At 34.7% G+C, this 24,521-nt stretch overlaps 1 protein-coding gene across 1 annotated transcript in view; it reads right to left on the minus strand.

Annotated features, from left to right (window-relative positions):
* Positions 1-5,128: 5,128 nt before the first annotated feature.
* The window catches only part of LOC111416572 (leucine-rich repeat-containing protein 24-like), a 37,133-nt gene continuing 17,740 nt past the window's right edge, over positions 5,129-24,521 (minus strand). The window contains exon 2 of the mRNA XM_023048629.2: positions 5,129-7,637. Coding sequence (XP_022904397.1) covers positions 5,457-7,499 — 2,043 coding nt within the window. The 5' untranslated portion in view covers positions 7,500-7,637 and the 3' untranslated portion in view covers positions 5,129-5,456. The remainder of the gene's footprint in view (positions 7,638-24,521) is intronic.

The following is a 24,521-nucleotide window of genomic DNA, read 5'->3' on the forward strand; positions in this document are numbered from 1 at the left end:
TCGTTCCGTAGTCCTGCGGACCAATAAGAACCTTAACGGGTAAGGTTATCTTCGGCTTTATTAACTTCATGTCCACTGACCTCGTTAACCAATACTTTTCACAATGGTTAACACGTTTTTTTCATGATTTACAAAGTATTTTATTTTTTTTAATTGTTTTGGCTACTGATCGATACAGGTTGTCGACGCGAGAGGTAAAATTTTCCAACTGTTACCTTTTACTATTTCGAAGCTGTCCCTAAAGACACTCTGAATGTTCGAAACCCATTGATTTCCTTCGGTTTTGTCGAGACGGTTGGAATTAATTAATTACAAGTACGTTTTCTATTGAAATTGTTAGGTTTTACATCTTTTCTAGTTTAACCTCCAAAAAGCAATATAAAATAAGAATAGTTAATTATTTCGGTTAATTATGGGTAATTAAAATTTTTTGTTATCGTGTTTTTGGATATTTCGCGAAAGCGGTGAACGTTAAGCGATGCCATAGATTAGAATGGGGTCGAGACAGGGTCTCCCGTCTACGATAAGATGGTGATGAACGAGGCAGACGTTAGAGGGCGCAACGTCAGGATAGGAGATATGCAAAGCTCACGCTTGGTTTCCGGGGGGCTGACTCGGAGATCTGCAGATCTGCAGATCTGGTTCCTATCCCTTAAGGCTTGGCCTATTAATTTCTGCTCAGATTATCTTATCGTACTCTTTCGTCTTGATTTAGGTTTATAATTAAAAGGTTTAGAAAAAAAGATTTTAGTAAGAATGTATTGCAATTGTGTCTACCAATTTACTTCATGTTCCTAAGATTAAAATTTTCAACAAATCTTAATTAGATATTGATAGATCCAGTCAATGATGATGAACTTATTAAGCCGAGGCGCTACATTACACCCTACACTAATGCAAAGTTAAACAACACGGCAAGCGATCTCGGCTAGGTTAATGACAGAGGCTGAGGGATGAAACTTTGTGAAGCCGATGACGCTTGTGGCCGAGGCGCTACAATACACCCCAATACGTACTTCGGCCTCAAAAACTACGCTTCCATTCGAAATGCTACGATAAAATTAAATGAAATTAAAGTACATTTTAAAAAAATCCTTTATTTTGAAATAAATTAAGTCCTTTAAATTAACTAGGTGTCTGGTTTAATCGAAGGATGCTGTAATCAAAAAGATTTGAAGTAATTGAAAGTTCAAGGAAAATTCCTTGGAAGAGATGTTGGGATCTTTCCTTTGAAGAGAGTTTAAATAAAACCTTTGTCGCTCAGATTAAATATTTGGAAATAAAATACCATTTCTGTAAACATCGAAAATAAATTTATTCTTTTAAAACTTATATAGGTGGTTAGTTTTTAGATGATAATTTTTAAACGGTACGTTTACCATATCCAAATACAAGAATGTTAAGTATAGAGTTCTCGGCACTCTTTTATGTAAAAAGCTCCTTCTTTGTAAAGCCGAACGGGTCAAAGGTCCGAGTGACTTTGACAAAATCTCACCTGCGGCTTGCAAGATAAATAGAACACGACAAAGCTGGGACTTCAGATATTCTATCTAGATATACATATACACGAGGTAATACCGAATACAGGGTGGGGTTTAGGAATAAAAAAAAAAGTTACCTCAAAATCCAATTTGTTTGGGTTTTTTTTTAAGAAGGTAAATTTTGTTTGATGATCGACAGGAAAGGAGAGTTCCCTACCTGATTCAATTTTATACAATAAATTCCTCAATAAATTTTCATGAGGGGAAAAAATGATTTATTCGTCCAGGGCTAGGCCTGTCCTGTTCCGAGGGCAAAGCAACCCCCACACGCAACGGCCGTTTCAGGGCTCTGAAAAAGCACCCGGCCCTTGGGAGAAATGCAGCCGATCGAACGCGGTACGTGACTCCATAACTCTCAGCACAAATCCAGCTTGGAAAGTGGAAGGATAGAAGCACGGAAAGGATCAAAAACGTCCTTCTAAAGGGCAAATATTAAGTGTACGCTACTCGTGCCTACAGGTGCACATATTAAATTGAAAATAATGCTTTTGCAGGGTGGAGATGAGCACGTTTCTATGTATAAGGTGACTCGACGATCGATAAACGGGACGGTTTAGCTCCCTCCAACGAGAAATTTTAAGCATTTAAAAAATGTCTGAATGAAACGAGGACGTGACGAAAATTTTCTTTACCAAAAGAAAAAAATTTTAACATAATAAGACTTTATTAGATCGTCCACCTGATTTAAACGGTTTTAATTAAAAAGTTTAGCCTATTCAAAAAAACTCTTTCAATTATAAGCGAAAGAAGGAAGAATGTGTTTCACTCAACGACCTTTTGTTTGAAGTTATGAGAGACCTTTTAAAGTACCCTCTCCTCGTTCCCTTTCCATTGGTAACGGGGTCAATTTCAATAAGTTTAATTAATACAATCAATCTGGGAAGGGCGAACGGGGAAACTTCAATTAAATCTAATCCGAACGGCGCCCGGCCCGCTATATTTACTAATTGGAACGCGTAGAATGACCGTAATGACCCCCGATGGCCGCAGGAGAAGTCAAATTAACGCCGGATATTCGAGTTTGACAATTTAATGGAACGGCCGTTCTTGTGGACTGACGGAGGACCCTCGGGATCGAATCCACTCAACCAAGTAATTTTTGGTTACCTGCAATTGATTTTCTCATCCTTTTTAATCCAATTTACTATTTGTATCGAGCTTTTTGTATTGATTTGATCGAATAAAAAAAAAAACCGCAAATATTTTTCATTTTAATGGCAATCCAAATAGCTTTTGGGGTTTTAGAAATTTAAATTTTCTTCTTAAAAGTGCCAATGAAAATGGAATTCGTACACACAATATGTATTCCTATATCGGAGGCAAATTGAACCAATTTCGGGCCCGCAGGAACCCACTTCCGTCGTCGTTCCGGCCCCCGGCGTCCTTATCCCCCGCCTTTTCTAAAGCCTAATCTCCCTTATGCCTCGGTGGAAATAACTAGATTCCTTTGCCTTTGCGTTCGATTTTCCCTTTTCTTTAAAGGAGCCGTCTGTCTCATTCCGTCTCCGATTTTTAGGAGGGAAAAATTGGCATTCGCCATTATATTATACGCCTTGATTTCACAAAACGACCGCTCTCTTTATATTTTTCACCACATCCTTTGAATCCTAAATTTGCCAAGCAACTTAAGCCCTAAATCCGTCTAATTGTAACGTTATTTCGAGCTATTTCCCCAAAACCTATCCCAAAGTCCCCGCGTTCTAACGTTCTTGCCCAATTACACCAATAACATTACGGCCCCTTGAAAACTTGAAAGATTAATCGTTCCGGGACGACCGAGTTTAGAAGTTTCAATGTCCCGGTTCCTCCCCAGGGGCGAAAACACGAGGGGTGCGGTTTTCAAGCAAGCAACGTTTCCCTGTAAATGCTTAGTAACAATAACAGCTCCCTTTGAATGTTAATGTCCCGCCGAGGCCGGTTTAAACGTGTTCCAGCAAATCTTGTTAAGTCCGAAAAAAAATCACTGAAAAAAAATTGCAAATCCCGGATGTTACCGGAAGAGGGTTATAAAAAAATTTCATTTCCACTTTTACGGCACAACGTAAAGGTGGGTTCATTGCGTCTTTCTTTTTCGGTTGCCGTTTTAATCTTTCTTATGCGGTTGGAAACCGGACGAACGCAAAACCAACGGGAAGTTTGATTTCCCATTTGCAAGCAAATTCGATTTGCATTAGCATAAAACGTTATTTTCATGTGTGTAAAAACCCGAACGATTTTACGCGGGCAATTGTGACCATCAAATAAACCAATACAAACGCGTAAAACGCAAGTTTTTGCACAATACCGGAGACAACAGAACGAGTGTTGGGAATTTATCAAATTTAAATTTTACTGTTTGAAGTAATGGTTTGTGTCGTTCCGAAATAAACGAAATAGTGAGATTATATGACATCACAATTTCGTTAAAGTTGCTTTTTTTATAAAGTTTAAATGTTTATTTGCTTATTCCGAAATGTTTAATTAATTAGAAAGAATAATATTTAACATAATTTATGAAATTATTTTTAATCCCTCTCTTAATTTATTTATCTTATTTACATATTATATTAACCTCGCTTTTCCGGTTAGTTAATTATTTACTCATTTAAATAGAGTTCCAAAATCGCCAGGAACTGTTAAATATGTTAATTGTGACCATATTGAAAATTAAAAATATTTATTATATCTAGACTTCTTGGACAATCCACTTCCTTTCCAAAAAAAATAAAAGCAAAATAAAAATATAAGGTACGTAATAGTTATTTATCTACCACTGCTTGGATAAGTCATCATTACCACACTCATTTGAGGTGATTTGAGTTACGTAATGAAGTTCATTACCGCACTGGTTTCATTACGCAACGCATTTCTAGCCCCATTAGAACAGACTTAATTTATTGAAACGAGCAACAATACAAAAAAGAAAGTGGCACCTATTTAAAGAGAAACAATAATATTTATTATAAACATTAATTGTTATGTTTTTACATTTAGAAACACTTATTCCAGATGAGTAAACATGTTACATAGCGGCTTTATAAAATATAAAAGTGTTGACTGATGACTGAGGGATGCTTTTTTTTAAGAATTAAAAAAAGCGTAAGTCGAGGTATTACTGTATTTCGTAGTTTGAGTACTTTACAGTTTTTTTCAGACCTTGTTCGTAGAGTACAGTGTTTTCGAAATAATGGATATGCAAACACTACCTAGTGAAGATCACTTGGAAAATCACTAGAATCCTCCAAAGCAGTCTTCGGGAAGCTTAATGAGCAACTACAAGGTGTTAGAGTCCAGCTACAGAACTTTTACTTACTGTAACTCAAAAGGCAGTGGATGATTGGAAAAGCGGACGAGTGCAGAATCTTTGTTTATAACATGGAAGTGACCTCGATGATCATCTGTTCAGTATTCAAGGTGCTTCGGCCGCAGGCGACTTCAGCTATAGTCCTCGATAATACCTCGGCTACTATCTGTTAAACAAAGTTGACAATAGTGTTTTATTACTTTATTGATCCAATTTGTAGCGCCTCAACGACGGTCTAGTAAAAAAAAATTTATGAAAGATGTTTAACCTTTATAATTAATTAATTTAATAAAAACAATAAATCTATTTTCTCCATTTCTTTATTCTCCATTTTTACAAAAAAAACCTGTACATCAAAACAGCATCGAAATATAATAAAACTCCATATACACCGTTTCAACAGCTATCTATCTAATCATTTTTTTTATTACTTTTTCAACACCTATTTTTTGTTTTATTTTTTTTTTTTTGTAAATACGTCTTCACTACATTCAATCGGTCCTTGGTACATAAAATAGTAACTTTTCGTCCAAATAACAAAAAAAAATTGTCCTATATTCGATTATCACATTTTACAAAGATAAATGCACGATTTCTTTTTTATTTTCCGCGTTTTCTTGTTTAATTTCCGTTTACGATGACGTAACACTACTATCTAATTCCTTATTCTTGTCGGCAAGTAAGAACAAATTTTCGACTTTTTCTTCAACCGTAACCGCATCCGTTTGGGTTTCTATGCATTTTTTATTACCGTCATTTTCGACGTTTGTATTTTGAGTTGAATTTGTCGAGTTTATCCTGACGGCACTAGCCGGTAAGCAAGAGGGCCATTGAACCGGAGGCATTGAGCAACATGAATGTACGGATCCTTCACTGAAAGTAGTTTCTTCAACTGAGGTCCTCACCGGATAACCATCAGCTGTGTATCTCACGTCGGCATACTCGTAAACGATTTCGGCCTCTCTAACGTACGGGTTGACCAAAGGAGCTGATTGTCTCTTTCCAATTTGACTTCGCTTATAGGGAAGTGTTCGGTAGTAATTTCTGGGATCTCCTCCTGTTGTTGTTAGTAAACCGACTGGGTTTAAATGAACGTCTGCTGATAACCTATACAAATCTCTGACGCTCCCTTTTAGTATCGATCTGTTAGGGGCATCTCCGAAATTCACATATGCTTGTCCTTCACCGTCCTTCCTCCTTTCAGTACTTTCAGCATCGTTAATAAGGTCTGGATTCTGCTCTAACTGAAGGCGTCTCAATGAACTGGGCGTTCGGACTTGATTGGGGAGAATTGCAGTTGGTAGGGGTACTTCTTCGACGGGAACCGGGGAGTTATAAAACATCTGCTGCCGTTCCACAAGGATAACGTTTGAGGATTCCTTTGATTGATCGGAAAAATCTTCGGTACTATCCTGTAGAAGGCTGTCCTTTGTGTTGTGCAATTTGCTTTCACCACTTTTCTTTTCTTTTTTCGAACGATGATGTTTTATTATACTCAAAATCATAATCACAACTATTATGATTAAAGAAACCCCAATAGCCGTAGCCGTTATCAATAAAAACTCATAATGTAACGGAGCCGGTTCGAATTTCGTTTCTTCTCGGAGAACCACGCGAATCGTAAAATTACTATAAACAGTTCCCGCCGGATTTTCGGCCGTGCAAATAAACGTTCCGTTATCGTCAGTGTTTGTATTATAAATAAATAATTCGCTTCGCTTATCAACGTGTCCTTCTTCGATGAAATAAATAAGTCTCATTCCCGGGGCTATTATCGAATCATTTTGAAGTAGTTGTCCTTGAAAAAACCATTGGACGCTAGCTTCGGGGATAGCGTGAACTTGACACAACAGCGAGACATTCTTCCCCTCGCCTATTTCTAAGTAAAACGTCGTTGGCGATACATCAGGAAGACAAGCCAATTCTGATTGGGGAATTATCCTAATTGGTTTGTTCATAAATTTAACGGGTGATTTACATTTTGGTTCGGTTAACTGCGACATCGGAAACGTTTGTAACCATGTGTGAAAATCCAACATGTGGCAGTCACAATCCCAAGGATTTCCTTGTAAATCAATTCCTTTAAGTGATGAGGGAAAGATGTTAGTGCCATTTATTGCCGTTAATTTGTTGTTTTTAATATGTAACCATCCTAAAGAATGCAAACCCAAAAATGCGTTGTCTTCGATTCTAGAAATTTCGCAATTATTCATTTCGAGTACATTTAAAAGTGGTAAATGATTAAACGATGCCTTTCTCAACGTTCTTATCGGATTATGATTCAAAAATAGTTTCATCAAAGAATTAGCATCGAGGAATGTACCGGTTGGAACGGCGTCCAAAACGTTTCCAGAAAGATCTAATTCCACTAAATTGGTTAAACCTTTAAAAGCTCTATCATCAATGGTGGAAATTTTACACCTGGACAAAAAGAGTTTTTGGATATTAACTAGGTCCATTTTTATAAACTTTTCTTTCTGTAGAAGTCTTAGGTTGTTGCCTGAGAACTCGAGGACTTGGGTTCCTGGCTCAATTCCTTCTGGGATCACTAGTAAATCCTTGTTGATGCACTCTACCGTCTCTTTGCCGTCCTTCCACATGCAGATGCACGAACTGGGACATTGGAAGCTTAGCGTCGTCACCGAGAGTAGAAGCAACGTCAGCTTCTTGGACATACTGCGGACGTGGCGTCACATTTTATCAGCTTAAGAAGTCGGTGATCGTATTTTCATCCTTATATTGCTACTTCTTATTGGGTTAGATTTGAGTTTTGATAAATTTGGTGATAAATCATCCATTTTTTTTCGATCAATCTGAAACAATAAAAAATTATTTAGAATTATGTAACACCAAACGCAACGTAATTGTAGCGTGAGTAATCGCGTGTCCCTCGTGTACCATCGCAACTAATCGCTTTAAACTCGATTATTCCGGATCCCATCAAGGAGATTTGTGTTAACAAACGAAACCGGCGTGAGTATTGATTAGCGTGTTAATTTACAATAGCACAAACGTATTAAATATGTACACTCTTATAAAACATTTAATTCGGCAAGAGCTTTTGCATGCTCCGCGAAAACATCATTAAACGTGTAAAAGTTGTACGGATTAAGTTGGTTTATCAGGTAGTAACGGGAGTAAAAGGAGTAAAGGGAGTGTGATTTTCGATATTTCGCGACGTGCCACATAAACAAATTTTGGAATCCGAGGGAGGGTTGGTTATATCGGGTGTTTCGTGGGTGCCTGAGCAATATATATTTCACGTTTGATCCTTTTCGGCGGCGGGGGTCTCCGAAAGCGACGTCTCCTGGGACGCATGTGTTGGGAATTGAGGTTAGAATCGGGTTACGGGACGAGAGAGATTCAAGAAAGGAAAATTGAAAATGGCTGGCCGTTTTTTTCTCTTCCCCTCTGGTGGCTTCCAGTCGAAAGGTATTAAGCTCGAATGAAGCCGTATGCCTTTTTCCTACCTTCTTCGTCTGGGAAATTAGGTAATAATCCGTTGGGAACTTGGAATTGGGTAATAACAATATAATTTTATCAGGCCTCGGCTGCATCTCTTCCAGGTATAACGTCGTTAAGCTGCTTGTAGTACTAATTTCTGTGTAGAAACTTCCCGCCTAAAGTTTGATTGAAGCGTTACGACATTTCCGCGGTCGAATATTAAGTTTTCACGCGTCCCACGGACAAAATACAAAGGAACGTTGTATCTCGGAATTCCCAAAACGAGCAACCGCAATTATGATTTACCACCGTATTAATCATCCGCTTTTTTCCGCGCAACGCTTGACAAATTTGTACGGCACTTTGTTGGCGCCTTGTTTGGTCGCCGCGATTCCCCCTTTGACAAAACCGCCATTAATCATTACCCTAATTGTTGTCCGCTTTTTCTCTTCGCTTTCTTCGTCATTTGGTTACTTTGATTAATGCGCTCGTGAGCGCGTTTTTTTTTGCTTTTTGCACCTGCCGTTGCGACATTTTCCCAGAATTAGATTTACTTATTTACGCGATAACTCGACCGAAATCCACTAATAACGCCCCACATCCACAATTGCCATGTTAACTATGTCCGGCGGTTTGCCATAGGCCATAGTTGTGCAACGCCAACCGTCGCATGTATTTAATTAGTTGCCGCGACGCCAACCCCCATATAGTCAGATAACTAGGGAAAGGGGGTACTGTTGAGGGATTACCGTTGGAAATTTATGTCCGGAAGGGTACGATTAATCTATAACTAACTAATTTACAATTTACCGTCGTTTGGACACTGCTTACTAAAGCGTATCTTTAACGGAAATGTTTAATCATCTATTAAACAAATAATCTTGTATCGTTTTGTTTTACGTTCACCACTTGTTCTAAGATGCTAAATACATGATTTTGGCAAATTTAGTCGAGGTTGCTTGCGGTCGAGGCATTCGCGTAAATACCACATCGATACAGAACTGGTCAAGTTTTGACTGCTAATCTGACATGAACGTTTATGTTTATAGTTAAACCGCAATTATAGCGTGAAGGAATGTTAGGATAGGTCAGTTTTGTTTTGAATCCCCAATTATAGCGTGAAGGAATGTCGGTTTTCTTTTGAACCCTAATTATACCATGAAGAAACCGCAATTATAGCGTGAATGAATGTTAGGATAGGTCAGTTTTGTTTTGAATCCCCAATTATAGCGTGAAGGGATGTTAGGATAGGTCAGTTTTGTTTACAGCTGTCAATCTCCCCGGAAAAGAATGTTTGGGTAATTTTTCATAATTTTCGAAATTCATTGTAGCTTTATTCAGTTTATCCTGTACAGGATGTCCCGTTAAGTAACTGCCATTGAGAAACATAAAGTTGCCGCTATCTCAGAAACTTAGACGATGAGCTATAACTTTGACACCATCATTTAATAGCTTGGATAATACCGCATCGCTTTTGTTTTGCGATATTTCTCTATCTGTCATAATAAGGGAGGGGGAGGCCAATGCGTTTTCATATGTTTACATTTTAATATCTCCTAGACCATTCAACCGATTTGAATGTTTTCGGTGTTGTTTGAAAGAGCATTTTATGCTCTTTTTAAAGATATTTTCAGTAAGACCGTCTGCTTTAAAACAAATGAGCTAGAGGACGTTATCTGCAGCGATTACATATTTTTGTGATTTTTGAAGAAAAGTTAAATGGAACGATACTATTTACTTCACAGACCCTTAGTCACCTTAAAATTTGCTAAATTTTAGTGAAAACCGCATCTCGATATCACCACCCGTTCTCGAGTTGTAGAAGAAAATGTTAAAAACTCGAGTGCCATCAATCGGATCCAGTTACCTCATCGAGAAAAACAAATCACATTACCATGGTAACTGTAAACATGTCATTTACTAACGCAGAAGCGTATGATAGAGCGTATGATGATTTATTTTCAATGTTTCGAATACGATCCAACTGCATGGCAAAAATGTGCAATGCAATTACGACAAAGAAAGACATTTTTCTCTAGAAGTGTTTTTAAGATTGACTTAGCGATTACGGAAAACTGGCAACGTGTAGCCCATTCAGACATCTCTATGAATTCGTAAATCATATTGGTGCGCAATGTGATTCCACATAATCTGGGAACTCCGAAAACAATTGTCCACAAGAGTTCTCAAGAGAATAATATCTCCACCACGTTGTTTTACATCAGGCCTTAACAGATACCGATTATGATAACAGACTGAACTATTACCATTGACTTTTAAATATGATTTGGGCAAATCCAAACCTTTTATCACAAATGCTATGGATGCATGAAGCATCTGTCCACAAGCTGATGTAAACTTGCATAATATGCATTCTTGGTTCGAGCAAAACCCACATTGCTTTCACCCCTTTATCTATTGGGTAGACTAAACGACCTGACTTTTCAAGAAAAACCAATAACCAGGGAAAATATGACAAAACACTAAATACCAGTAAAAAGTGTCCAGGGAAGAGACTTAGCAGCGCTTTTTTTTTTCGTCGAAACTAGATTAAATAAATGCATCGAGGTTTATGTAAGACATTTCGAACATTAGTGAGCTATTTTTGCCAAAAATTTAAGTTATTCTAAGTGTTTCGGTTTATTTTGTTTTATTATCATTGTTGATGTTTCATTGATCCGTTGGCTTTTCAACACGCCTCAAAAGTAGTTTTGAAACAGTTCTAAGCTTGGATAAAGTGTGAAGGAAGGTTCTAGATAATAAAATTTTTGTTATCTCTTATTTGTTTCCTAAGGTAACTTGATCCGATTAAAATATACGAATTTTTAACATTTTCTTTTATAATTCGAGAATGGATGGAGATATCGAGATGCGGTTTTCACTAATATTTAGCAAATTTTATGGTGATTAACGGTCTGTGAAGTAAATAGTACCGTTCCATTTAACTTTTTTTCAAAAATCACAAAAATATGTAACCGCTGCAGATAACGCCCTCTAGCTTATTTGTTTTAAACCAAGCGGTCTTGCCGAAAATATTTTTTAAAAGAGCATGAAATGCTCTTTCAAGCAAGACCAAGAATATTCAAATCGGTTGAATGGTCCAGGAGATATTAAAATGTAAACATTTGAAAACGCATTGGCCTCCCCCTCCCTTATTATGACAGATATGAAAAATATTGCAAAACAAAAGCGATGCGGTATTATCCAAGCTACTAAATGATGTTGTCAAAGTTATAGCTCATCGTCTAACTTTCTGAGATAGCGGGAATTTTATGTTTCTCTATGGCAGTTACGCCCCCTAGCGGTCGAATTACGAACTTCAAAATAATTTCCAGCTATTTCTCTTGCCCACTTTGCTTATAAAGATTTTTTTCCCAAACCTCTAGGCCTTACCGTTGTTGAGATACAGCCGCTCCGTACGCTTAACGGGACACCCTGTACATACATAGGTTCAAATGAAGCTATTGCACGCTCAAACCCCCTCTTGCCCTGTTGGAAACTCAAACTTGAAGAGTTTTGAGTTATCCCATGCCCATAATTACAACATCGTTCCTCTCACTTCCTGTATTTTGCATTCATTGAAACCTTCTTTTTTGATCTTCTATTCATCCACTGATCTTGGATTGATCTTAGACTTGTTTAAATTGGTAAGAATGTTGTGTTGGCAATGAGCAATTTTGGAAATTTACAACAAAGCACTAACAGAATATGAAATGAAAATTAATAATAACAAAACCAATGTGATGGTGGTAGGGGAAGTAGAGGAACAAGTTAGCATAAAGATAGAGGAAATAGAGTTGGATCGTTTCATTAAACACTACTTAGCACTGTCACTATACCTAACACTAGACTCAAAACTAGAAATATTCGGGTTTAGCCATCATAGAGACGTGTTATTCTTGGTTTTAACAATATTGTTTCCTCCTCAGTGATTATGCATTACAAAAATGAATCATTTAAGAAATAAATCACAGACGTCACAAATTTCTTTTCGTAAGAACTTGACCTCGACGTTTTAATTGTTCAGGAACGGTCGAAATCAATAAATTTAATCTGTCAGCGATCTCACGAGTTGTTATTCGACGGATTGCATCAATTAATGCTTTTATTGTGTCTTCATCAGCTTTAACCGGCCTTGTATAACATTAATATTGGATCGAAATTTTCTAAACCAGTTTTGTCACTGGCGTTTTACTCAGATTTTTATCTCCTAACGTGGTATAATTTTTGATAAATATTTCCTCTAGCCTTTGATAAGTCTAACCACAAGGTAGTAGCTTTGCCGTATTTTCTCTTACAGGATTGTTATATAAATCTTGATTTCTTAGAGAACTGTTATTCTTGGTGTATGATGACTTTTAGGGTAAGCTGTAAAGGCATTATACTTCTTTTTTATAATTGATAATTTAATCAGCTCTTTCTGTTTATGTATTCGTAATTAAGAAGTTTCTTTAAGAATTTTCTAGATAAAAAAAACGAAATTCGTAATAGAAATAGAAAAGATAAATTAAATGTTATTAATATATAATCAATAAAATGTTACTCGTATTAACCTATATTCTGCCACATAGGAAGTCCTAAAACTTCGTGCGTTGCAAATTTAGAGCCGAATTACCCCGCAAAATGTCAAAACAGGAACTTATTATTCATTATATTTTTTATTATTATTAAAAATAGAAAAACAAATAATCTTATCGATGATTTTCACGGAAATATTTATTGAACGAAACATTAACACGACCCAAAAATTTCCTTATCTAAAAGTTTATAATTAAAAATTAGTTTTTTCGCTATCGGTTAACTATGAAGGTGTAAGTATGGGTCGAAAAGGGTCTAAACAAATGTCAAAGGTAGCAAATAATACTTAAAATTAATTATTTCTTTTTAAAATTATTCGTCTTTTAAGTTTAATTCTTATTCCAGAAATTAATAATAGAAGCGTTACGCAAAAACTACAAAACTTATCAAAAATCGGTCAAGAACAATGTGATTAAAAATAGTGTCGAAGAAACGTTGTACATAAAAAATCGTAGATTGTCCAAGAAGCTTGCAGCCGAGGTTCTACATCGAGGGCAGAGTCAGTTTTGTTTAGTATTTTGCCTAATTTCGTTAAGGGTCGCATGCGACAATAAACTTTTTCTACTTTCTGGTATCTTAGAAATACTTCAAAAAAGATCAAAATCAACCCCTTAGTAAACGGTTTCTATTTCCCGATGTCATAGAAACATTTCAAGAAAAACCAGCATATTGATTGATACCAAGTAGTATATTTCATGGTCTTCATCTTTATGAAAATCTATTATAGAATCAATCTTTAGATTAAAAATAAAATGTATTAGTTTATATTTGAAGTAAATACGATAACGAAAATGTTCTCAAAGTAACTTGTAAGGAATTCGTTAAGGATCTAACAAAAGGGTGTTCCAAACGAAGAAACTTTTCGATACCGTCGTACTTTGGCAAGCGAAATCGCCCGATGATGCGCGTCGGGAACCGCTTTGTTTGCGCGAGACTCGGTACAAAGTGAGCGCGCGTACGGTTCCCTTCCCGAAAGGAATTGAAATGCCTGCTTTGATGCTGGCACACGGCCGTTTTTGTTTTCGGCAACTGTTGGTTTTTGCTGGCTTCGCCGTATTGATTGTACGCGAGCTGTACAGTAGAGCTCCGACGGCGGCACCGGATTGCGGCCGACACTCTCGACGCGTCCTTCAACGTGGCACCGCGTGCACAATGCGAAGTAATTAAAGGACTAAAAAGCCCCTGAACAGGCCTCTTCAAAACGCTTAGCTTCGCCGGTACCACCGCTACACTCCCTACCAGGATAACGGCAAACACTAGACTTGGAGCTTAATGAGATGCACCTGGTACGGGACACGCGAATTTCTACACTATTCATGCGACGTTAAACCGAAATATGAATAGAAAAACAGTCTCAGACTTTGAATTATACGAAAAATTAAGTATTAAGTATTATGCATATTGAGGTGAGATTACCCGACTCCGCCATCTGCAGGTTTCGTGTAACATTAATTCCAAGAAGGGAAATCTCTCGACACGTACAACTACATCTCCGAGTAGTTCGACATTGTAAGAAGCTTAACAATGCAACGACGACGAAGTGCAATATCTGTGTGTGGCCCCAAAGGAGGTGCTTCGGAACAACCACTCGGTGGCTCGCCGAAAACCAATTACATACAGAAGTTTCCCCTGTTAAATAACACACCCGGTAATTTATTATTACTTTATTTGATTAGCTCTTCGTCTCGGTAATAATTCATTGAAATCGTCTGACATTTCAAATGGTGCCTGATGCGTACTGACGCCGAACCTTCAACATATCACCAGGCTAAGTACCTGACCAGGCGTCCATCACGTCGTATTTATGACTTCCATGGGGCTCAGGCAATGAATAATGCATTTAGCTCGCGAGATCGCATAGATCACGGTCCAGGATAAAGGGACCGACTCATTCCATATTCACACCTTTCTAATTCCACATACATTACGCTCGGTTTCCGCATAGCGGCCGGAGGGCGCATTTATCACGTGATATATCGTCGCGACCAGATGTAAATACCGGGCTGGGAGCGTCGCGACGCCTGAAGAATCCCACCCGTGCCGACTGAAACCGGTTCGCCCCAATTTCGGACCGCCAAGTGGAATTGTACGTTTTAAATCAATTTCAAAGAGAGAGGGTTTGTATATTTTCATAAAGTTGGCATTTATTTGACAGTTTAAGTAGAGTTTTCTAAAAAGTGGGAAATATGAAATCTTATAAAGCTTCCAGATCGATTTAATGGGAACAACACGCAATAATAATGACGTCGAAGCTTCTGGCTAAATATAGAGATCAAATTTCAATAGCAAAAATATCCAATAATGGGATGATAGTGTAGGAATGCAATCGGCAAATTGGAACAGAATATTTACCATTGCGCTTCGGAAAATATTGTGCAAACATTTTGAAACGGTCGATTTTTTCGTTTTTCATGTTTTATTATAAATACCCCGAAAAGATAAATTTAAAATCGAACATAAAACCGCAGTTGACATGTGATCGTTCTCAACGCGGCATTTGAAATTCATTGTGCTAAACAACTGACCCATATCGAGATAATTTTTTGTAACTCGAGATTTTTACAGTCCGTTACCGTTCTGTTGCGTTAATCTTCGTTGCGGATACACCACAAAAGCTATATCCAGTGAATCCAAAATTATAAAAGAACTTTCTATAAACCCAAAAGTTACATTACATGTTTTCAGACATATGTTTACGGTAAGAAAAGCCCCTTCGCTTTACGAGAAGCATAATCTTTAGGAAACATTACGAGAACTTTGCTCGCACAATGGACAACTCGGTCAAATTTATAACTAGGTGACGTGAAGGTTAAATAGGCGGACAAATAAAGTTTGCATCGCACGACCCCGCGCAACCCAAAGTTTCCCAGCTTATAACGAAGTTTCCTCATGGCGAAATGAGGAGACCGACAATATGCTAGGATTTTTGCGCCAGTAAATTCGTTACAAACTCGAATCTAATTGTCCAATGCACCGTGACTCGAACGGGATTAGCCAAGTTAAAGAAAACGTGAAACGAGGGACCGACAAATCGAATTAGCCCCTTCGAGGCGCCAAGATTCAGGTGGCAACACTTAGGTGAGTGAGTCGACATAATTCAATATTCCACCATATATTCCCCACTCAAATTACATTATAATCTCAAAATGGAAGACCGAATTCTACCGACATAAGACTAAGTTACATAAACAGATGATCAATACCTCTAACTATTAATAAAGGAGTAATTAGGATAACTGAATATGATATTGATTAAGTATTGAAGGAGAAACACGAAATGCACATACAGAGAAGCTTTCGTTATAGTTTAATAATATCGTAGAGGTTTTAGATCAATACATGGAGGTGAAGCGTGAATAGCGTCTCTGATAGTTTAGGTTTAAGGTATCTCGTGTTCCCGCTGAGCGACTTGATTAAACACAAGTTCGGGATTAGTGTCACTGGCCTCCTGTGCGCACACACAATAACCCTACGTCCTATACAGAAAGGGCAAACGGTGCACGACCTACTCAGTGAACCGCGGGTGGTTAAATTAGCCTCCTTGATTTCCCACAGTGTGAAAACGACCGGTTTAATCGATACGAAAATATTTTCATCAAAATTCGTTAAAGAAATAAAACGCTTTGAGATGAACGTCAAGTTTTTCTTGCAGAAATTAGAGCCAAGTATTCACATCGAGAGGCGACAGCTTGTTATGCGACAACTTTTGTTTGCTGCAAAACTTCGGTCCCTTTTCGTCTTCTATTCATGGTTCGAGTTTTGTCGCGCCACTTGTTGACGCAAGCTTCTTGGTGACCCAACTTCTAAATACCACCCAACCCAACCCGACCACTCGGCCGATAATTAAAAGTCCACTTGTTATCGCTGCGCCGAACACGGCCCCACAATTCCGCATCGTCCTTGTTCCGTTAACGAAGCGGCCGCCCAAGGCCCCCGGACCGTGACGTATATGAAGATTGATAACGCATGTTTGCGGTGCCCGGCGTGCGTTCGGCCACAACCCTCTCATTTCGAACGTACATCATCTCGTCGCTCCCATTATCAAGCATTAGGGAGAGGTTCGCGTATATAGGGTCTTTCCCGGTAACAGTACCAAGTGGCCGATGTGGCAAACCCGAATCACGTCGCTGCTACGTCGATTGCATGATTGCGTTTGATAATCTAATCGGAATGGAGTGTGTTTAATAAAGACCTATTATTACTATCGCATGTGAAATTTATAACATTGTAGGTTACATTGCCAGATGATGAATATATGGAATTTTAGAAGTTTCTAGAAGCTACTAGAAAGTCCAGAAGCGATTACCGCACGGGGTATAAAAGTGAGTTCGCAAGAGGAGTAGTTGTTATTAGCTTTGTGTCCCGACGGTACTTTAAAGTACCGGTAATTTTAAACACTCATTTTAAACTGTAGTTATCTATTCGGCGCATTTAGAGCTGTCTGTACTTTCTACTATACAAGTGTATACAAGAAATAATCTGTATAAAAAACGTCGCAAACCGCACTGTAGGATTTTTAGGTACACTTTAAACTTATTCATCCAGATGTGAGGTTAGAAGTTTAGTGAAAAGTGGTGCTGTTGAATTTTGTTGTTCAAAAAGGTATTTCTTTGATAAATGGTTATTAGGTGTGATTATTACAGATCACTTTAAAAAGAAAACATTGAGCTTAAATTTAAAATAAGTCTCATTCCTTAATTTCAATAAACATGGTTTCTAAGAATTTTTAAATTAGCATCTTTTTTGACTCTTTTAAATGTAAGTGTTGTTTCAACATTTTTTTTCTTAATATTTTTCCAATCCAACCCAACAATTATTATACATCATTTTAAAGAGAAAGCTTTGAGCTTTAATTTAAAATAAGTTTCATTCCTTAATTTCAATAAATACGGCTTACAGGAATTTTTAAATTAGCATCTTTTTAACATTTTTAGGTTATTCGAAAATGTAAGTTTTGTTTCAAAATTTTTTTTCTCTATATTTTTCCAATCCAACCCAACAATTATTATACATCATTTTAAAGAGAAAGCTTTAAGCTTTAATTTAAAATAAGTTTTATTCCTTAATTTCAATAAAAATGGCTTCCAGGAATTTTTAAATTAGCATCTTTTTTGGCACTCTTAGGTTATACGAAAATGTATGTTTTATTTCAACATTTTTTTAAAATATTTTTCCAATCCAACCCAACAATTATTATACATCATTTTGAAGAGAAAGCTTTGAGCTTTAATATAGAATAAGTCTCATTCCTTAATTTCAATAAATACGACTTCCAGGAATTTTTAAATTAGCATCTTTTTTGACACTTTTAGGTTATACTAAAATGTTAGTTTTGTTTCAACATGTTTTTTTTAACATTTTTCCAATCCAACCCAACAATTATTATACATCATTTTAAAGAGAAAGCTTTGAGCTTTAATATAGAATAAGTCTCATTCCTTAATTTCAATAAATACGGCTTCCAGGAATTTTTAAATTAGCATCTTTTTTGGCACTCTTAGGTGCCAACCAAAATGTAAGTTTTGTTTCAACATGTTTTTTGTCAATATTTTTCCAATCCAACCTAACAATTATTATACATCGTTTTAAAAAGAAAGCTTTGAGCTTTAATTTAGAATAAGTCTCATTCTTTAATTTCAATAAATACGGCTTCCAGGAATTTTTAAATTAGCATCTTTTTTGACACTTTTAGGTTATACGAAAATGTTAGTTTTAACTCAATACTCGTTTTCTCAATATTTTTTTAATTCAACCCATCGATTGTTATACATCGATTTAAACAGAAAGCTTCAAGCTTCAATTTAAAATAAGTTTTATTTCTTAATTTCAATAAACACGGTTTCCAGGAATTTTTGAATTAGCATCTCTTTTGACGTTTAGACTATGCGAAAATAGGGGGTATTTTGATAGCGTTTTAATTCTGTCTGATTCTGTCACAAAGTTTTAAAATGTGTTGTAAAATGTGTTTAAAAATGTTGAGATGATTTAATATGCTTTAAAATCAACTAATCAAAATAATATTTTATATCTTGTATTACAAAGGTGAATGGGAAAATAGGTTATTAAAGGTAATTTACAGATGAGATAATATATAATTTACGTTTTACAATTACTTCCAAATTGGATTATTGTTGCAGATAATGTGTTATGCCACAATATTAAATTATTAACTTGTTAATATTCACGAATTCTAATGGAAATTTAGTTTGTGCTGTTATTACGAATGTTATTAGTGTGTCAGTGTGATATAAAAATTGCGAGAAAGTGATGTGTAGACTACTCTATATAATTGAATTAAACCAAATTTTTATTATCGAAAAACGTCAATTTAGTGATTTTATCATTTATAACTAAAAATGTGAAATACACAGTTGGAACAAATCTGTTTATACATAACGTTGTTGTGATTTGTTATGAACAATTTTTATTAATATCATTCACATCTTAAGTTTATCATATTATTGATTTTGTGCAAAAGTTTCTTTTTGATCGTTTAGTCGTATCGATGAGTTCGAATTTGGAATTAATTTCACCTTGGCACGGTCGGATAATCGGCGCCCAATCGGCGCTGCTTTTGACAAGTGTATTATTAAATCCGGTGATTTAAGAGCCGAGGGGGTTAAACGTTTGCAGTCGGCCGATTTACGAGCGCCCGTTCGCCGGGCGTCGAATTCTGTGGATATTCCAGACGGGGTGTCGTAAATCCCTCGGCGATGTTTATTTTTAATATTAACCTCCCGACGAAGTTTATAGCGATAAACTAAATTGGGCGACATTAAAATAATTAGCGAAATACGAACACCGCTAATACGTGCATTACTCCATTCCCGGAGCGAGGTTTTAATGCTCGCTCCGCACGGTTATTAGCGTCGGCAGTTAGCGCCAACCAACGGCGACGACCGAAGTCTGCAAGTAAGTTCCAAGAGGCCCTCAGCTAACTCAATGAATCAAGTAGACAAAAGTTATCCGACGATTTATATCTTCCCATCCTACCCTACTTCCGCCCAACCCCCTTTTCCCTTCTCCAAAGGGGACATTATTCCCGCCTTCGCATTAATCCCAGGGATCGTCCCTTTACTATTCCTTTACTTTGCTTTTAGTGTACAGCACACGCTGAATTTTTAGCTGAGGCCAATCGGGCCCGATGGAAAATACGTCCTCCTCATCTCCGGATTGAAATTACATATTGCATGTGCCCTCGCCGGAGTCCTATCGCAACGTGAATAAACATCGAGACTGAAGTGGGCGACCCCATAACATTGAAAACCTTGATTTCGCGACTTAACAATTGCTGACCGAGCGCTTCGTTTTCGGAAATGGACAAATCTAATCAGGAGAGCGCCGGCGACGGTAGATTGCTGCGCCGAGGTAACTTGTTTAGGGTGTGGGAAGTCCACGTGACAGCACGTTACAATCACGTGTATTAAATTACCGGGATCCCGTCTGCATTCAACCGAAAACAGTTTATTATCTAAAACCACGATCAACTTAGACACGGTCAGGATATTCCCGATATTATCGCTTGCCTTGTAAGCTTGATTTATTCTAATTTATTCATTAAAAGTAATTACAAATATTGGAGTAATAAATTTTAATAAATATGCTTTAATAATTAAACAATATTGCTATTATAATAGCTAATATGTCGAAACATATTTTATTAAAAAAACAACTTATCCAGAACACAGAATTTGGTATGATTACCTCAAACATTCTTCTATTATTTTTCAATTAATCAATCATATAAGACGTTTTGCTTGGATCATTTTAACCCTTTGTGTCCCAAGAAGTCAAACATTTTGAAACTTTGTGACAGAATCAGACAGAATTAAAACGCTATGAAAATACACACAGTAAAGGCCTTTGGAAAAAAATTTTAGCAAAATATGCAATCCCCCTATTTTCGCATAGTCTAAGTGTCAAAAAAGATGCTAATTCAAAAATTCCTGGAAACCGTGTTTATTGAAATTAAGAAATAAAACTTATTTTAAATTGAAGCTTGAAGCTTTCTGTTTAAATCGATGTATAACAATCGATGGGTTGAATTAAAAAAATATTGAAAAAAAGAGTATTGAGTTAAAACTAACATTTTCGTATAACCTAAAAGTGTCAAAAAAGATGCTAATTTAAAAATTCCTGGAAGCCGTATTTATTGAAGTTAAGGAATGAAACTTATTTTAAATTGAAGCTCAAAGTTTTCTCTTTAAAATGATGTATAATAATTGTTGGGTTGGATTGGAAAAATACAGAGAAAAAACATTTTTAAACAAAACTTACATTTTCGAATAACCTAAAAATGTTAAAAATATGCTAATTTAAAAACTCCTGTAAGCCGTATTTATTGAAATTAAGGAATGAAACTTATTTTAAATTAAAGCTCAAAGCTTTCTCTTTAAAATGATGTATAATAATTGTTGGGTTGGATTGGAAAAAAATAGAGAAAAAAAATTTTGAAACAAAACTTACATTTTCGAATAACCTAAAAATGTTAAAAATATGCTAATTTAAAAATTTCTGTAAGCCGTATTTATTGAAATTAAGGAATGAAACTTATTTTAAATTAAAGCTCAAAGTTTTCTCTTTAAAATGATGTATAATAATTCCTGGGTTGGATTGGAAAAATATAGAGACAAAAATTTTGAAACAAAACTTACATTTTCGAATAACCTAAAAATGTTAAAAATATGCTAATTTAAAAATTTCTGTAAGCCGTATTTATTGAAATTAAGGAATGAAACTTATTTTAAATTGAAGCTCAAAGCTTTCTCTTTAAAATGATGTATAATAATTGTTGGGTTGGATTGGAAAAATATAGAGAAAAAAAATTTTGAAACAAAACTTACATTTTCGAATAACCTAAAAATGTTAAAAATATGCTAATTTAAAAATTTCTGTAAGCCGTATTTATTGAAATTAAGGAATGAAACTTATTTTAAATTGAAGCTCAAAGTTTTCTCTTTAAAATGATGTATAATAATTCTTGGGTTGGATTGGAAAAAAATAGAGAAAAAAAATTTTGAAACAAAACTTACATTTTCGAATAACCTAAAAATGTTAAAAATATGCTAATTTAAAAATTCCTGTAAGCCGTATTTATTGAAATTAAGGAATGAAACTTATTTTAAATTAAAGCTCAAAGCTTTCTCTTTAAAATGATGTATAATAATTGTTGGGTTGGATTGCAAAAAAATAGAGAAAAAAAATTTTGAAACAAAACTTACATTTTCGAATAACCTAAAAATGTTAAAAATATGCTAATTTAAAAATTTCTGTAAGCCGTATTTATTGAAATTAAGGAATGAAACTTATTTTAAATTGAAGCTCAAAGTTTTCTCTTTAAAATGATGTATAATAATTCTTGGGTTGGATTGGAAAAATATAGAGAAAAAAAATTTTGAAACAAAACTTACATTTTCGAATAACCTAAAAATGTTAAAAATATGCTAATTTAAAAACTCCTGTAAGCCGTATTTATTGAAATTAAGGAATGAAACTTATTTTAAATTAAAGCTCAAAGCTTTCTCTTTAAAATGATGTATAATAATTGTTGGGTTGGATTGGAAAAAAATAGAGAAAAAAAATTTTGAAACAAAACTTTCATTTTCGAATAACCTAAAAATGTTAAAAATATGCTAATTTAAAAACTCCTGTAAGCCGTATTTATTGAAATTAAGGAATGAAACTTATTTTAAATTAAAGCTCAAAGCTTTCTCTTTAAAATGATGTATAATAATTGTTGGGTTGGATTGGAAAAATATAGAGAAAAAAAATTTTGAAACAAAACTTACATTTTCGAATAACCTAAAAATGTTAAAAATATGCTAATTTAAAAACTCCTGTAAGCCGTATTTATTGAAATTAAGGAATGAAACTTATTTTAAATTAAAACTCAAAGCTTTCTCTTTAAAATGATGTATAATAATTGTTGGGTTGGATTGGAAAAAAATAGAGAAAAAAAATTTTGAAACAAAACTTACATTTTCGAATAACCTAAAAATGTTAAAAATATGCTAATTTAAAAACTCCTGTAAGCCGTATTTATTGAAATTAAGGAATGAAACTTATTTTAAATTAAAGCTCAAAGCTTTCTCTTTAAAATGATGTATAATAATTGTTGGGTTGGATTGGAAAAAAATAGAGAAAAAAAATTTTGAAACAAAACTTTCATTTTCGAATAACCTAAAAATGTTAAAAATATGCTAATTTAAAAACTCCTGTAAGCCGTATTTATTGAAATTAAGGAATGAAACTTATTTTAAATTAAAACTCAAAGCTTTCTCTTTAAAATGATGTATAATAATTGTTGGGTTGGATTGGAAAAAAATAGAGAAAAAAAATTTTGAAACAAAACTTACATTTTCGAATAACCTAAAAATGTTAAAAATATGCTAATTTAAAAACTCCTGTAAGCCGTATTTATTGAAATTAAGGAATGAAACTTATTTTAAATTAAAGCTCAAAGCTTTCTCTTTAAAATGATGTATAATAATTGTTGGGTTGGATTGGAAAAAAATAGAGAAAAAAAATTTTGAAACAAAACTTTCATTTTCGAATAACCTAAAAATGTTAAAAATATGCTAATTTAAAAACTCCTGTAAGCCGTATTTATTGAAATTAAGGAATGAAACTTATTTTAAATTAAAGCTCAAAGCTTTCTCTTTAAAATGATGTATAATAATTGTTGGGTTGGATTGGAAAAATATAGAGAAAAAAAATTTTGAAACAAAACTTACATTTTCGAATAACCTAAAAATGTTAAAAATATGCTAATTTAAAAACTCCTGTAAGCCGTATTTATTGAAATTAAGGAATGAAACTTATTTTAAATTAAAACTCAAAGCTTTCTCTTTAAAATGATGTATAATAATTGTTGGGTTGGATTGGAAAAAAATAGAGAAAAAAAATTTTGAAACAAAACTTACATTTTCGAATAACCTAAAAATGTTAAAAATATGCTAATTTAAAAATTCCTGTAAGCCGCATTTATTGAAATTAAGGAATGAAACTTATTTTAAATTAAAGCTCAAAGCTTTCTCTTTAAAATGATGTATAATAATTGTTGGGTTGGATTGCAAAAAAATAGAGAAAAAAAATTTTGAAACAAAACTTACATTTTCGAATAACCTAAAAATGTTAAAAATATGCTAATTTAAAAATTTCTGTAAGCCGTATTTATTGAAATTAAGGAATGAAACTTATTTTAAATTAAAGCTCAAAGCTTTCTCTTTAAAATGATGTATAATAATTGTTGGGTTGGATTGGAAAAATATAGAGAAAAAAAATTTTGAAACAAAACTTACATTTTCGAATAACCTAAAAATGTTAAAAATATGCTAATTTAAAAATTTCTGTATGCCGTATTTATTGAAATTAAGGAATGTAACTTATTTTAAATTGAAGCTCAAAGTTTTCTCTTTAAAATGATGTATAATAATTCTTGGGTTGGATTGGAAAAATATAGAGAAAAAAAATTTTGAAACAAAACTTACATTTTCGAATAACCTAAAAATGTTAAAAATATGCTAATTTAAAAACTCCTGTAAGCCGTATTTATTGAAATTAAGGAATGAAACTTATTTTAAATTAAAGCTCAAAGCTTTCTCTTTAAAATGATGTATAATAATTGTTGGGTTGGATTGGAAAAAAATAGGGAAAAAAAATTTTGAAACAAAACT

This window comes from Onthophagus taurus, chromosome 11 (assembly GCF_036711975.1).
Source record: "Onthophagus taurus isolate NC chromosome 11, IU_Otau_3.0, whole genome shotgun sequence".
NCBI classification, from domain to species: domain Eukaryota; kingdom Metazoa; phylum Arthropoda; class Insecta; order Coleoptera; family Scarabaeidae; genus Onthophagus; species Onthophagus taurus.